We start from the raw sequence: 14,575 nt of genomic DNA, 5'->3' as shown, positions 1-14,575 counted from the left end.
CATGTGCCTCAGTGTCCCGCACTATTAATGGGAGGGAGAGTTGCATCCATCTCACAAAGTCCATATGAGAGCCCAGTCAGTCATATATGCACTCAGCACATGATATGTTAAGAATCCACCCCTATGCGGCTGTCATGTACTCACATCACACGTATTTACTGGACACACACTGTGAGCTCCTCTGGATGTGAAGGTATAGCAACAGAAAGAAAAGGCCTGTTTCTCACCATATGTTCTCGCTGGCAACATGGACAAACAGTAAGTAAACAGGATGGTCCAGCTTCTAGGAATGGTCATGAGCAAACAAAGGTATTGACAGGTGAGGGCGCCTCCTTGGCTGCATTCCATCAGGGGAATCATAGAAGCCCCTCCGTGGAGGTGAGACGTGAATGTGGAGAAGGGGCTGGCCAGGGAGAAGTGGAAAGAAGTGATTTTACACAGAGAAACAAAGGTGAGGACCTGGCCCCGGACAGGCCAACGTGCTTGGGGGCGGGTAGTGAAGCCCACTGCACCGTCTGCCCCCTGAGTGTGTCCCTTAGGGATCTGAGGAGTTGTAATTGATGGTCCCACTCTGACCACTGGGTACACTGGCTCTTGGATCTAACGAGGCGCTAATTTAGCCTCTACCTGAGGCTACCCAGCAGGAGCTACGAAGAGATCTGCAGATTCCCCTTCCTTGTTTGGGGTTTGGAGGTGCCCAAATGAGGCGTATTCATTTGTTTTTGTTGTTGTTATTTTTAGATTTCACATGTAAATGAAATAATATGACATTTGTCTTTATCTGACTTATTTCATTTAGCATAATACCATCTAAGTCCATGTATGCTGTCACAATGGCAATATTTTATTCTTTTCTATTGCTGAGTAATATTCCATTGTATATATGTACCACAAATTTTTTATCTATTTATCTATCAATTGGGTGCTTCCATATCTTGGCTACCATAAATAATACTGCAGTAAACATAGGGTTGCACATATCTCTTTGAATTAGTGTTTTTGTTTTCTTCAGATAAATACTCAGAAGTGGAATTGTTGGGTCATATGGCAGTTCTATTTTAATTTTTTTCAGAACTTCCATACTGTTTTCCACAGTGGCTCTACCAATTTATAATTCCACCAGCAGTGCACAAGCATTCCCCTTTCTCCACATCCTTGCCAACATTTGTTGTTTGTTGATCTTTTTTTTAATGGCAACCATTCTAACAGGTGTGAAATGATATCTTGTTGTGATTTTATTTTGCATTTCCTTAATGATTAGTGATGTTGAGCATCTTTTCATATGTCTGTTGGCTATCTGTATGTCCTCATTGGAAAACTGTCTAGTTAGGTCCTCTACACATTATTTAATTAGATTTTTTTTTTTGACTTAAGTTGTCTGAGTTCCTTATATATTTTGGATGCTAACCCCCTGTCAAGTGTATCATTTGTGAATATGTTCTCCCATTCAGTAGGTTGCCTTTTCCTCTTGGTGATGGTTTCCTTTGCTGTGCAAAAACTTTTTAGTTTAATATAGTTTAATGTGTTTACTCTTTCTCTTGTTATCCTTGCCCAAGGAGATAAATCAGAAAATAATATTACTAAGATAAATGTCACTTAGTTTACTGCCAGTTTTCTTATAAGAGTTTTATGATTTCAAATCTTATATTTAAGTATTTAAGTCATTTTTACTTTTTTTAATATGGTGTAAGAAAACGATACAGCCTTATTTTTGCATGTCTCTGTCCAGTTTTCTCAACATAACTTATTGAAAAGACAATCCTTACCCCCTTGTATATCCTTGCCTCCTTTGTCATAATTAACCATATAAGCAAGCATGAAATCCAAGAATTTAAAAGTAGATGGAAAAGATCACTTGTTTCAGTTAGAAGAATCCAAATATTTTTGTCAAACAAAAACATCTACTTGGCGCTTTTTAAATTTTCCCAGAAATGCAGTATGATTCTTACGAGTGTTAGCCAATGTTGCTCTGTGCCTTATGCAAAATGCTACATGATTGAAATAACTGATTTGTCATGGCCTTCTTTGACCATCTCATTTGACAAATTTGGTCTTTGCTGAGGACAAGAACCTTTGCCATAATGATGGAAAAATGTTACATGACCCATTTTGGGGGGTGTGGGGATTTATTAGGCTTCAGCATAATTCCTCCTCTCCTGTTCCCCCCAAAATATGCCCACTCATGTGTAAGTGCTAGTTAAGAAGACATTGGAGCTTTTAAGGTGAGTTTCTTTATAAAATTAGGATGATTTTATCAGTCCTACCTCATCCTGAGAATTATAAGGACTTTAAAATAAGACAAATCCTATTAAAGTAAAACACCTGTTTGTAAAGATTTCTATGTCCCAGTCTATGGCCATGTATTACAGGTAGTATTTTATAAGATAAAATTTCTAGTTCAATAAAACACACCCTCAATTTTAGCTTACCATTTGACGTGTGAATGGGATGGGATAGGTATCTGAAAACACGTAGATAATGCCAATTTTAATTTTATTCAGCCATTAAAAACACCTCCCCTGTGACCTCTTTTTTTTTTTAACCATAGTTACTAACAAGTAGAAGTATTTTTTTCTTCTCTTCTGATGTATTTGTTAATGTATAATAAAATGACCAAAAATCTGAAGGCAGAGAGCAACTTATGATGACAGACAGCTACACCAGGCATTCTTAAGTAATTGCATAGCAGGACACTACTAGGGAAGATTTCTTACATGTGCAGTGGCCCAGGTGAAACTCCATCGGCCTTTCATGTGATGGCCATCAGGCCTCAGTATTCAAATTAGTTCTTTGGAGAGATCATATGACTGAGGTAGTAAAATTTTTTACAAATGTTAAATTTTCTCTTCAGTGTTGCTTTACAAATTAGAATAAAGCTTTGTTGCTGGTAAACTTGGACTTTGTTTTACTTTCGCTAAATTTTATTATTCATTTATTTTAATCCTCAGTGGAGGACATGCTCATTAATTGATTCTAGAGAAAGGGAAAGGCAGAGATAGACCGAGAGAGAAACATCATTGTGAGAGAGAAACATCAATTGGCTGCCTCTGGTATACACCCTGCCTGGGACTGAACCTGAAACCTAGGTATGTGCCCTGACTGGGAATTGAACGCGAAACCTCTCAGTGCATGGGCCAACGCTCCAACCAACTGAACCACATTGGCCGGGGCTTGCTAAGTTTTATTTTGAATGCAAGACTCCTCATCTCTATCCCCACCCCTGCCTCCATCACCCCAATGTATCAGAACTACTTCACTGCTCCTAAATGCACAGCCCACTCAAATTTAGATTTTGTTATGGAATTTCAAAATGAGAATATACCATGTTTATCTATAAGTGGTCACCCCCCCACACACACCACCTTCCAGAATTTTATTATCTGTTTATCTATGTGGTGTTATAGTACCTATCATCATGAAGTGTCTTTATCTCAGTTTAAAGATGGGCATTTCAGCTAACATCTTTTCAGTGGACTTTTGGGGCCCTGGCTAAGAAATCAGCAGCTCAAAACTAAGTGAGGGAACAGAATGCTATGTCCACTAGATGGATTATGTTCCAATTCACAATGTAATCCCAGGCACCGATAGTGTTCCATTAACTTCCATATATCCTCTTAATGTGCGTGTGGAGGAGAGACTGCCTCAGGGCTGCAGTGAGGAAAATCTGGGAAGGTTTGGTGAAGCCACATAATGGTATTAGAAGGCTAGATATTAGCACATCTTTAAGGGGGTCGTCACGTGTGAAATATTTCCTGGGGCAGGCTTAGTGATTTCTTTTCACCTAAACATTGCCCACAGGAGCCAGGATTCCAGCTCCTCAGAGAACCTCTCTGTTCTCTAGACCTGGCTGGCAGTGTGGTAGCCCTGTCGCATGTGGTCCTGAGCACTTGAATGTGGCTCATCCCAACTGAGATGGGCCATACGTGCAAAACACACACCAGAGTTCAAGGTGTAGTACAAAAACAATCTAAAATTTCTCAATTTTTATATTAATTACCTGTTTAAATGATATTTTGGGTCTATTTGGTGAAATAAAATATAGCATTAAAATTAATTACCCCTGTTTCTTTTTATTTGGTTTAACGTGGCTACTGGAAAATGTAAAATAATATTATGTGGCTCATTTTTAATGGACCCAGATGCATCATGACCTGAGGAAGGGGCTCATGTTCTTCAGAATTCGCTTCCACTCTGTCTTTTGGCCCCTAACTTCAGCAGTGGGACTCTGGAGTGCAGGCACGTTCTGTGGATGTGTCCCCAAGTACCTGGCCCTGAGGGGCTGGTCAGTGCCCAGGCCTATGATTTGAGGCCTCCCAGATGTTCATCCTCTTCCCCACCTCTCACCAGCTGCAGTGCACCCTTTCCAGAGTCACCATATGTGACCATCCACCTCATTCTCAGTGGGGAAGAAGACCTCTTTGCTCACAGGCCGTCCCTATCAGAGTCAGCTCCCGGTGAGGCTGGTGCAGTGCAATAGTGGCGCTCAGCTGTTCACATCCTCTTGTCCCACTGGATGGTGTTCTGGGTAAGAAATCAGAAGGCACTGGCTCTTGGGACTCCGCTGGCTTTAGTCTGATGGGCACTTAGTGCAGTGAATCACGTTTGAGGAACAGCAAACTCCTCTTCCCAAATGCAAAGACTGCCCTATTGATTTACAGTGTCAGAGTCGGAGTGCTCTAGATGCTGTCTCGGTTGTCACAGTGGAGGCTTCATGCAGTAAATATGTTGTAGTTGAGCAGGTGTGAGGAAGAGGTGCTGCTGGAGACACTGGAATCTGTGTGGGCTCATAATACAGTTCTCCAGATGACTTGAGAAGTGATTGTAATATTTCTTATAACTATCAAATTGTACCATCCTTCCAGATTTCTTATGTATTCTCTCCTAAAAAGTTAGAAAACCTTTGAGCTGCTGTGGCAGGAATTTCTGACCATAAGAGGCAGATGTGTGAGCTTCAGGTTTGCCTGGACCCAGAGATCTGTGACTCCCAGGTGGTCACAGTCAGCATCACCGGCTGTAGCACTAAGGACAGGTTAGGGTTGCTGCTTGCTGTTTTTTTTTTTGTTTTTTTTTTGTGGTGTCCCATCTGGGAAATCTAAGACATCTGGGCCCAGTTTGGGATTTTCCAGTGTGGGCTACAGAATGGGTCTGTGGGTGGCCCAGACACATACCTATGTGGGGAAAGGCCCCGAAGATTTGTGCTAACAGGCCTGTGTCCAGCCCTGGGCTGGCTGGTGGAAGTCAGAGGCAGGAGGCCAAACAGTCGGAATTTCAGGGTCCTCAACCTTTCCGGTGACAGCATTCGGTCATGAAGATGCACACAGCAAAGCAAACTTTCATTAGAATTGTAATTTACCAAAAATTTAAATAACCCTTGGTATCAGCCAAGCACACCACTGCTGGTTAACAGGCATCACATTTAAGGTTAGTTATATTTCATTATGAACAGCAGGAAGAGACCATCAAAATATTAAGCAACTCACATTTTTCCATTGGTGATCATACATGTCCCTTTAAAACAGCTTTATGATGATAGTTTTTCACTCAGTGAAAACAAGATTGTTGAAATAGATTTTGCTCCCTAAACATATTTATCTGTGGTCTGAGGATCAAACAGGAAACAGACCAGTTGAATATTCCAATTTTCTATCTTTTTTTTTTTACAGATTCGTATGACCCTAGCAGAGTGGAGCGGGTGTGACGAGATGCCAGTGAAGTGCATCCACCGTAGTTGCGAATTGAGTGTTCTGTATCAGCTGGAAACTGCTGGCTGCTAGTGCTCTGTGGTATCACTACCCCTGCTACCAGGAGGCTCGTCATGCCTTCAGAATCTCTTTGTGGAAGTAAAGAAGTAGTCCATCGAAACTCTCTGTTTTTACAAATGAAGAGTTAATACCTGTGTTTAGAAGAGTCACATGGACTCTCCTGCATGATGGTTTTAGCCAAACTGGTAAAATGTTTGGTGTTAATCTGCTTCTGTGACAATTTGAACATGGACAATAGAGTGAATGATTTTTGAAATGACTGTGAATGTCATAAATTCCCTTTCACATCTCCAGGGCCTATGGTCCATGCTCATGTAAAGGAATTTGGGACAGCGTTTCTGCACTTTGAGTTTAGGGGAAATGTGAATGACTATATCTGATCCATTTCTAATCAATTTGGCCTTCTGCTGCTGCAAGTAACTTCACTTATAAGTAACTTGCCATCAGAGACTAAAAGCAATATCTTTTTAAGTTCCTAAAAGATTAAAACTTACTATAACGTACTAAGAATATTATTTATCTTGTAATGAAATATTTTGCTTGTTTGCAAACATGCCATGTCTGCTTTGCATTCAGTATTATCTATTTTTATTTTCTGTATGGACGTTTAGAAATTCTTTATATGAAAAAAATTGCTGGTTTAAAATAGACCATTTTAACAAAGTAACTATATTTCTTTTTACAAAAATGCTATTTTTCTATGATGTAAACAGTTGTTAGGTGGCAGATTTTTAAGGGAGTTTTATTTTATTTAAGAATCTGTATCCCTTTGTGTGAGAGAGACCCACAAAGGGTTCACATCTGCTTTAAAGCACATATCCCTTACCCACTCACAACTTGGCTATTTTTATTTTATCTTAGAAAGAGATCTCAATATAGACATTTTACAGGATTAAATAAACTTTTCACAAAGTTTTTTTTTTACAAATATAACTATAAGGTTATATGTGAAAATAATCCTCTCAAAACCAGCCAATGTCCACAATTTTTGCTGCCATATCCACTAGAATTACCAAAAAGTGTAGTTTCATTTTTGTATATCAATGGGGGTCTGCCCTGACACCATGCTTTTCTCCCCCTACCCTTTAAAAATATGTATTTTTATCTAGAATGATCCTTACTTAATCTCTGCATATTTTAAAAATGTGCTAGAGACATATATATGCCATTACAAAAGTATTATGAGGCCTATGTATTCTACTGTGTTTACTATTGCATTATCCTGCACAAAGTTTATGCATTGTTATGCATTTGTCCCTTCTTTCTAAGTAAGGTATTCTTATTAGTTAACATTTCCTGAATGGGTTCTTGTCTCCTCCCTTCTTCCCTTCCTCCCTCCCTCCCTCCCTTTTCTTCCCTTCCTTCTTTTTCTTTTTAAATATGGAGAGAGAGAGAGAGAGAGAGAGATGGAGAAACATCAATGAGAGAGAAACATCATCAATCAGCTGCCTCCTGCACACCCCCTACTGGGGATCAAGGCCACAGCCTGGGAATGTGCCCTGACCTGAATGGAACTGGTGACCCAGCAATCTCTTAGTTCCTGGTTTGATGCTCAACTGTTAAGCCATACCAGGCAGGGGAATGGGGCTTTTTTCCCTTCTTTCCTTTTCTCCCCTTCCCCCCCCCATTTTTTTGAGAAACCACCTGATCTATTTTTAGACATTTCAGATTCCTAAAATGTGAATTGTTGGGTGGTCTGCAATTTGGCCCTAAAACAATTCTGACTGGGCTTTCCTGGCCTGTTTTTATCTGTAACATATGATTTTATTTTGTAAGAACTTCATGTATTTGGATTGTAATAAACAATACAGGATCTAAATAATTCTGAAAAATCATTTCGAATACACTTATCTGTAGTCTTGGTTCCTACCTATTACTCATAGCCACTTCTTTCCGGATTTTTGGCTTTTGTGAAAAGTTGTAGTAGGTTCTTGTTTTCACAACACAAAGAGAAGGGCCTAGTGTCTGCTAGGCATAGCTTAGATTGTTTTTCCCAGGAAAAATTTAGTGAGTAAGAGGTTTATTACTCTGTCATGGTCAGTGAATCACTTAAGTAATCTGGTAGAACTAAATGAGGGCGGTTACATGTTTCCCTCTTTAAATGCAAGTGAAATGCATATATCTGCATATGTTTATATATATATACATTATATATATGCAGATATATATATACATATACATATAGACACATACATATATACATACATATATTTTAACTGTGTTCTGACTTCCTTCTAAATTTTATTGATCCCATATAAAGACTTCTTTTAATGAAAAGAATTAAATTTTAGTTTATTCCTCATGAGAAAGAAAAGAATACTAAAGAGAAAAAAAAATTAATGTACCTTATGTTTGATACTTTTATTTTGTTTTCTCAATTATTATAGTTTTCTGAAACCATTCTGAATTTAGTTGAAATTATCAATATTTATACTTCTAACTTTCATTTCTGGATTCCAGCTTGAATATAGTAACTTTGAAAATTTGACTTTTAAACTTGTGTATTCTAAGATAAATAATACAGTCTAATCAGAAATAGCTTTCCCAGAGGTTTTAAATTTAATGATAGTTATTCTTTTATTACTTCTATTGCTCATACATACATACCTCTTTGTTGTTAGTTGTGGCTGAAATTTTTTTTTGATTTTGTGTTTGTCATTGTTTTTCTCATATGTATGACTAACTTTTGGTGTTTAATAATTTAGGGCTTATAAAATTAAATTAAAAGTTCTAATTTTGACCATTTGAACTAAAAACTATATGAGTAATTATGTATGAAATGTATTTGTATTTCTTAATGGTAAAAGTAGGGGAAAATATTGGTATATAGCTCTAATTACTTCTTTAAAGAAAATTTCTGAATGATTGAAAACCAAATATCTTCATTAACATTTTCAATCTTTCATTTCTGCAAACCACAGAAAACTTCTTAGAAGAAGTGCAGCCCCTGACTGCAGGTTCAGAATCCTTTTCCATGTTGTTTCTAACTATTTGGGTTTCTTTTTTAAAAGTCACTTAAAAATGTGTCTACTCTGAGATCCTGGTGTCCATACTAGAAATGCAGGTTGAGGTTTTGATTTATTTGGAAAAACTAAGTAGAACTTTTGCTACTCAAAAGTTCTGACTGTTGGTGAAGGGTTGGTGTTAATGCAAGTTCAAGTGCATAAACTCCAATGATTGTAAAACTAGACCCTGACCATTTTTTGTGACAGTAAAAGGACTTACTCTGATAGAAGTTTGGTTTAAGGGCTTCTGAGGGGAAATGCTGAGCCCTATCCACTACTGACACAACTACTTCCCAGCTCTGAGCAGGAGAAACTGATGGAAGATAAGATTAACCCACATTTCATCTGGTCCCCAAGGATTATGTTTATGTGTTTTGGCTATTTTGTTGTTTTGTTTTGTTTAAAATGGGTAAATAATACACAGTTAAGTATCAGGTTAGCATCTTGCAAAGTGACCAGTGCAGCAGAATTCTCTCTAAATATCTGAGCTTAGAGAAACACTTCCAGTTTTCTAAGTTTTTGTAGGCAGTTACTTTTGTGTTTGGGCCATGGTTCTGCTAGATCATCTGTAGGAGGCATGAAGTGTAAGGGATGGAGTGAGGGATGGGAGTGTGTTTCTTGAACTGAAGCTGTTAGAGTAGGCTTAGGGGGGAGATGCATTTTCTGTTATGCTTTTCATTGCAGATTCTGTACATCTGTTTGTGGGAGGAGAGCTGCTACTCAGGACAGGATTTAAGAGACACATTCCAAGTGACCTTTAAGAATCTGCATGGTGGGAGGTCCTTTTCCCAAACTCTGGGTTGGTCCACTGTGGGACTCACCCAGGGAAGATGATAAAATAACATTAAAGAAAGAATGATCCCTAGCCTGCATATTAAGGAGTGATTAAGACTGCAACTCAGATTAAAGTCCTTTGGAAAGATCTGTATGGTCTAGCAAACTGCCCGTGGAAACAATCCTTAAGTTCATCAGCAGTGCCGCGAGATGGGCAGTGCAGCGAGGTGGGCAGAGTGCGCATGTGCGCACATTCCTGGCTTTGACTTTTGAGAGCCCCTGTCAAAGCTGTGTTTAGTACAGGGGACAAGAAGGACCTTGTGCTGTGGCCTCTGACTGAAACTTTAACCCGAAGGCAAGTCTGGCTATTTGTCCCAATGCCTTCATTTGGGGTGAGGAGGAGCGCTCCCCCAACTAGCAGTCCCTTTCCCCTGTGGAAGCCAGAGGGGCAGCTGAATGTCTTCAAGGAGATGTTGTATTTCTCTGAATAATGTAAAGACTTGTTATTTCAGGATGACTGACCTGCTCAGTGACACACATGTTCCAAATAAAGATTTTGCATGAAAGTACCTATGTTCATTGTCTTTGGCTGTGGGTGCCAGAGCTGCCCTGTAAGCCTTAAAGGCTGGTCCCCAAAGGGCAGCAAGCTGCACCGAGCATGGCTCAGATGGTGTAGGTAGCAAAGGGACAGGTGGCCCAAGATGTCCCAGCACCTTTAGTCTCCACCAAATACTAGTATTTCCTGGGTGTTGAAGCTCCTCTTCACGTTTTTCACAAAGGCTTGCTGACGTGGGGACTTGGTTTTCATTTCGAGTCCATCACTAACCATGTGGCCTTGCACCCTTCTCTACCCCAAATTCTGTTTTCCAATCTAACCTCTCTTACTCCTTGACTATAAGAATCAAATACATAGAAAAGTGCCGGGGTCTTTTCCTCATCTACAAGGATTCAGGAATCTGGAGAAGGGCTGTGCATAAATGAATGACAAGACTAGAGAAGAAATATGAATTTGGAAGGCATTTTGGGGTGCCAGAGGGAAACTTAGTTCTAGTGACTAAGCTCTCCAAATCTCCAGACCCCTGGTTTTTTATTCCCACATTTTGCCCTATAGCAAAGCAGATATACATATCAAAGTTAAGGTTTGGTAAACAATAAAGTATTATCAAGTTGGGGGAACTGCCCTCAGCTGTCTGGCAGCAGGCAATAATATATGCAGATCTTCAGCCCTGCTGAAGCCCCAAGGTTCATCAGCCTTCTGATGAACTTCTTGCATAATTGTCACCTGCTGGAATTTGCTTCCAGCAGAAAAGCCCCGGCACACTGTGGCATTCCATGCATGGAAAGTGAATGCAGACCTGTACTTTATGGGGAACAGAGTAAATAAATGTGTGTCTGGCAGCTTGTAGGTTTTAAATCCAGGCCGGCCTTGGTCTTCGTTCAAAGATCCATCTCATTTCTACTATTGGGATTCTAGAAGCGGAGGCACATGCTTTAGATTGGTTTCTAGTAGCTCAATAAACATATAAGCTGCTGTTTCTGAGTTTGGTCCTTCTTTCGAATTTAAGCTCCTTGTCTGTCCCATTAGGTTTGTAGACTGTTGTCCTTGTTCCTTCCTTGGCTCTGAGTGTGTGGGTCTCAACACTTGAGTGTACCAGGGTCCTCGCAGTAGTCTGAAATTTCAGATCATGTTGAGATGTGGGTTTTAAAATAAGAGCTATTCCAAGTTGGTTGATAATTGAATCCATATATTAAAATTTAACTGAAAAAGATCTTGACCAAACCTACGCATCAGAGAACCCAATCCTGGGCCTGGCTCTGTGTTAACTAGCTGTGACCCACCACCTCTCCCACTCTTTGGAAGTAGAGAAGAGAGATTGAGCTAACTGTTTTTTTCCAACTTTGAGATTATATAACTGCCCTGGCTGGCATAGCTCAGTGGTTGAGTGTCAACCTATGAACCAGGAGGTCACAGTTCGATTCCTGGTCAGGGCACATGCTTAGGTTGCTGTCTTGATCCCCAGTGTGGGGCATGCAGAAGGAAGCTGATCAATTATTCTCTCATCATTGATTTCTCTATCTTTCCCTCTTCCTTCTCTCTGAAATCAATAAATATGTATTTTTTAAAAGATTATATAACTATTTCTCGGAAAAATTGGAAGTCCCATAGGGTCTTTTGCCCTGCCTGAAAACTCCAGAACTAAAATGATTTCAAAACTACAGCTGCACACGACTGCAAACCGGGTCATGGCCAGGGCAGGAAGCCCTGCCATTACTTTTTTTTACCAGGGTGGTCTACTTCCCCATTCCACTAATTTATCATGCTCTCTCCTCCACGCCACAGCTATGGAGCAGCCAGGAGGCTGAAAATCTTGAATTCTCCCCAATATATTATTCTTAGGTTAGAGCAGGGCTCTGAGGTGTTTATGAGCCTGGACATCAGCCCAAGGCTCACAATTTGGTTGCTTGGGGTCCTTTTTAAAAAATTCTTACCATTTATTCAACACCTGTCATTTGCCAGGTACTGTTAGATACTTTACAATCATGAATCCTAATTCTAAAAACTGTTCTTAAATAGATGGTTAAAGCTGTTTTTTTTTAAAACAGAAGAAAATGCAGCTCAATAAAGTTTAATGATTCATCTACAGCAGCGGTTCTCAACCTGTGGGTCGTGACCCCTTTGGCTGTTGAAGGACCCTTTCACAGGGGTCACCTAAGACTATCCTGCATATCAGATATTTACATTACGGTTCATAACAGCAAAATTACAGTAATGAAGTAGCAACAAAAATAATTTTATGGTTGGGGTCACAACATGAGGAACTGTATTTAAAGGGCCAGAAGGTTGAGAATCACTGATTTAAAGCATCACAGAGGTGGTAGGTATTAGAACTAGGTTTAGAAGACAGGTTTTCTTCCACACCACACAACACTTACTATAAGGAAAAGTAGCAGAATAAATTGCTCTTAGTATTTTATCCACCTTTCATTTCATGGCCTAGTATTCTTATATAGCAATATCTATCTTTCATAATATCCTATATAATAAAAGCCTAATATGCAAATTGCCCCCTCAGACAGTCATTTGGGAGTTCGACCAGGAGACTGGGAGTTCGACCATTCGCTATGACGTGCGCTGACCACCATGGCGGGCGTTGGCCACGCGGGGCTGGCAGGGGGAAGGAGTGGAGGCACTGCCAGCCCCCATGGGCATTGATGAGAGTGGGACCATGGCAGGATGGTAGAGCAGGTGAGTGGGTGGCACCAGGCCAAGGTGGGTGCGAGCAGGGGCCTAATTGCCCCGCCGATTGCCCTGCAGATGGTGACCTGGGGCAGCCGCGGTGGCGGGGCTGCTGCTCGGATCCCAGGCACTGAGAGAGCTGGGCAGGGGGCCCTGTGGGCGGGATGGTGGAACAGGTGAAGGGGCAGCACCAGAACAAGGCTGGGTGCCAGGCGGTGCTGCGGGGCTCCGAGGCTGGGGGCACGAGCTGGGGCTGTGAGGCTGGGGACCCAACTGGGGGCCCAATCTCCACAAGCCAGCCCGAGGGACCCCACCCATGCACAAATTCGTGCACTAGACCTCCAGCTAATAAATATGAAAACCCGTTGTATTCTTACCGTGAGTTTGGAAAGCAGTGTTATCACAAATAACAATAATAAGCTATTCTTGTCCTCAATTAGTACCTTTTACTGAAAATAAGAAGCCCTCTGATTGAAATATAAAACACAATATTCTATTTAGTAACAAACACCCAAAACACCATTTTTTTTACCCATTTCTGAATCCAGCCTGCATTTTTTCCATAATAGGAAGAATATTAAACTAACAAGTTCCTGGAGAGATCACAGTGTTGACAAAATTCAACATGATGGTGGAGTCTTCAAAGACACAGGAAACAAAGTTTGGCCCTTCCACACAGCCATAAGTCCTTGGGATGATTTCATTTTAAGTTAATGTTTCTTCAAGTCACACATATTCCCCAATGTCTGCTTGATAAAATACCACAATCACCATAAGGTCTACTTTCCTGCACTCTTGTGTAGACTTTGCTGCCACCCCAAAACCCAAAGGGTGGTCTGCAATGGAGTACACCACCAGTCCCCATTCTGAGAAGTATTTTCAGTGTTTCGATCTAGATTTTAACACATGGTTCGCATACCGGAAGAACTGCTCTGCTTCAGCTTTATCCACACTTTGTACTTGGCATAGGGTGTGAGGTAATCCAGAGCTGTGATGTGCAACTGGAATTTGTGAGTCTTTCCCAAGCAGGTCCCCAGCAACATCAGCTTGTCACCAGAGATGTTGGCAGTCAACTTCAAGATCTTTTCACTCACACAGTACACCCAGTAGGAGTGCAGCATGAAACAGTAGGTGCCATCAGGCCTATTGTCCAGCAGCTCAAGATTCTCCTTGATGTATTTTGCTATCTTCTCAAACATGACATGGGCCCCATTTTCCCACTGTTGGAAAACTGGATCCTGCTTAGGATCCTTTTATGACTTAGTTTAAGAGATGCTTGAGTCTCATCAGGTAAGCTTCTACCTCACACATAAATCTTCCCCCAGGCTGTCAACTTGTATTTATTTCACAGGCTGGAAATGCTGTCGGTCACTCCACTGCTTAGAATTTTGGGGACAACAGCTCCATGGAAAGCTAAGTACCAGCCCTTTCAGTCCCAACTGGCCACTGGTGTGGATTCAGCTGGAGAACCCAGCTCTTCTCTGAGCTATGGGAGGTTTGTACCTGATCACAGAGGCTCCATTTACTGTTTCTTCTCCTGGCTGCCTTTTTCTCTTCTGTGCTTCCTGCTGCATTAACTGGATGTTTTTACCTTCCTCAACCACACTGCTGTATTTCCAAGATTATGAGCAGGGTCAGCTTCTGGAGAAATAAACCCAAATGTGCATTTATCTAGAGTTAATTTGGGGTATTTAAAACCAGTTATCAACATAGGGATGAGGGGAAAACCAAGGACATTAATATTGTTGGGTCCATCTTATGTGCCAGGTATGTTATATGCATTGATTTATTTAATA

The 14,575-nt window shown here is 40.7% G+C and overlaps 1 protein-coding gene and 1 pseudogene across 1 annotated transcript in view; one reads left to right on the top strand and one right to left on the bottom strand.

Moving 5' to 3' along the window:
- Positions 1-6,182, top strand: part of KIAA1462 (KIAA1462 ortholog) — a 30,397-nt gene extending 24,215 nt beyond the window's left edge. Inside the window, exon 3 of the mRNA XM_006771022.2 lies at positions 5,664-6,182. Within this exon, the coding sequence (XP_006771085.1) occupies positions 5,664-5,698 (35 nt within the window). The 3' untranslated portion in view covers positions 5,699-6,182. The remainder of the gene's footprint in view (positions 1-5,663) is intronic.
- Positions 6,183-13,484: 7,302 nt separating this feature from the next.
- On the bottom strand, positions 13,485-13,980 carry LOC102763335 (annotated as a pseudogene).
- Positions 13,981-14,575: the final 595 nt, after the last annotated feature.

Source organism: Myotis davidii, unplaced genomic scaffold (genome assembly GCF_000327345.1).
Source record: "Myotis davidii unplaced genomic scaffold, ASM32734v1 scaffold385, whole genome shotgun sequence".
NCBI lineage: Eukaryota > Metazoa > Chordata > Mammalia > Chiroptera > Vespertilionidae > Myotis > Myotis davidii.
Note: the sequence above shows the minus strand (reverse complement) of the source record. Positions and strands in the feature narration are given on the sequence as shown.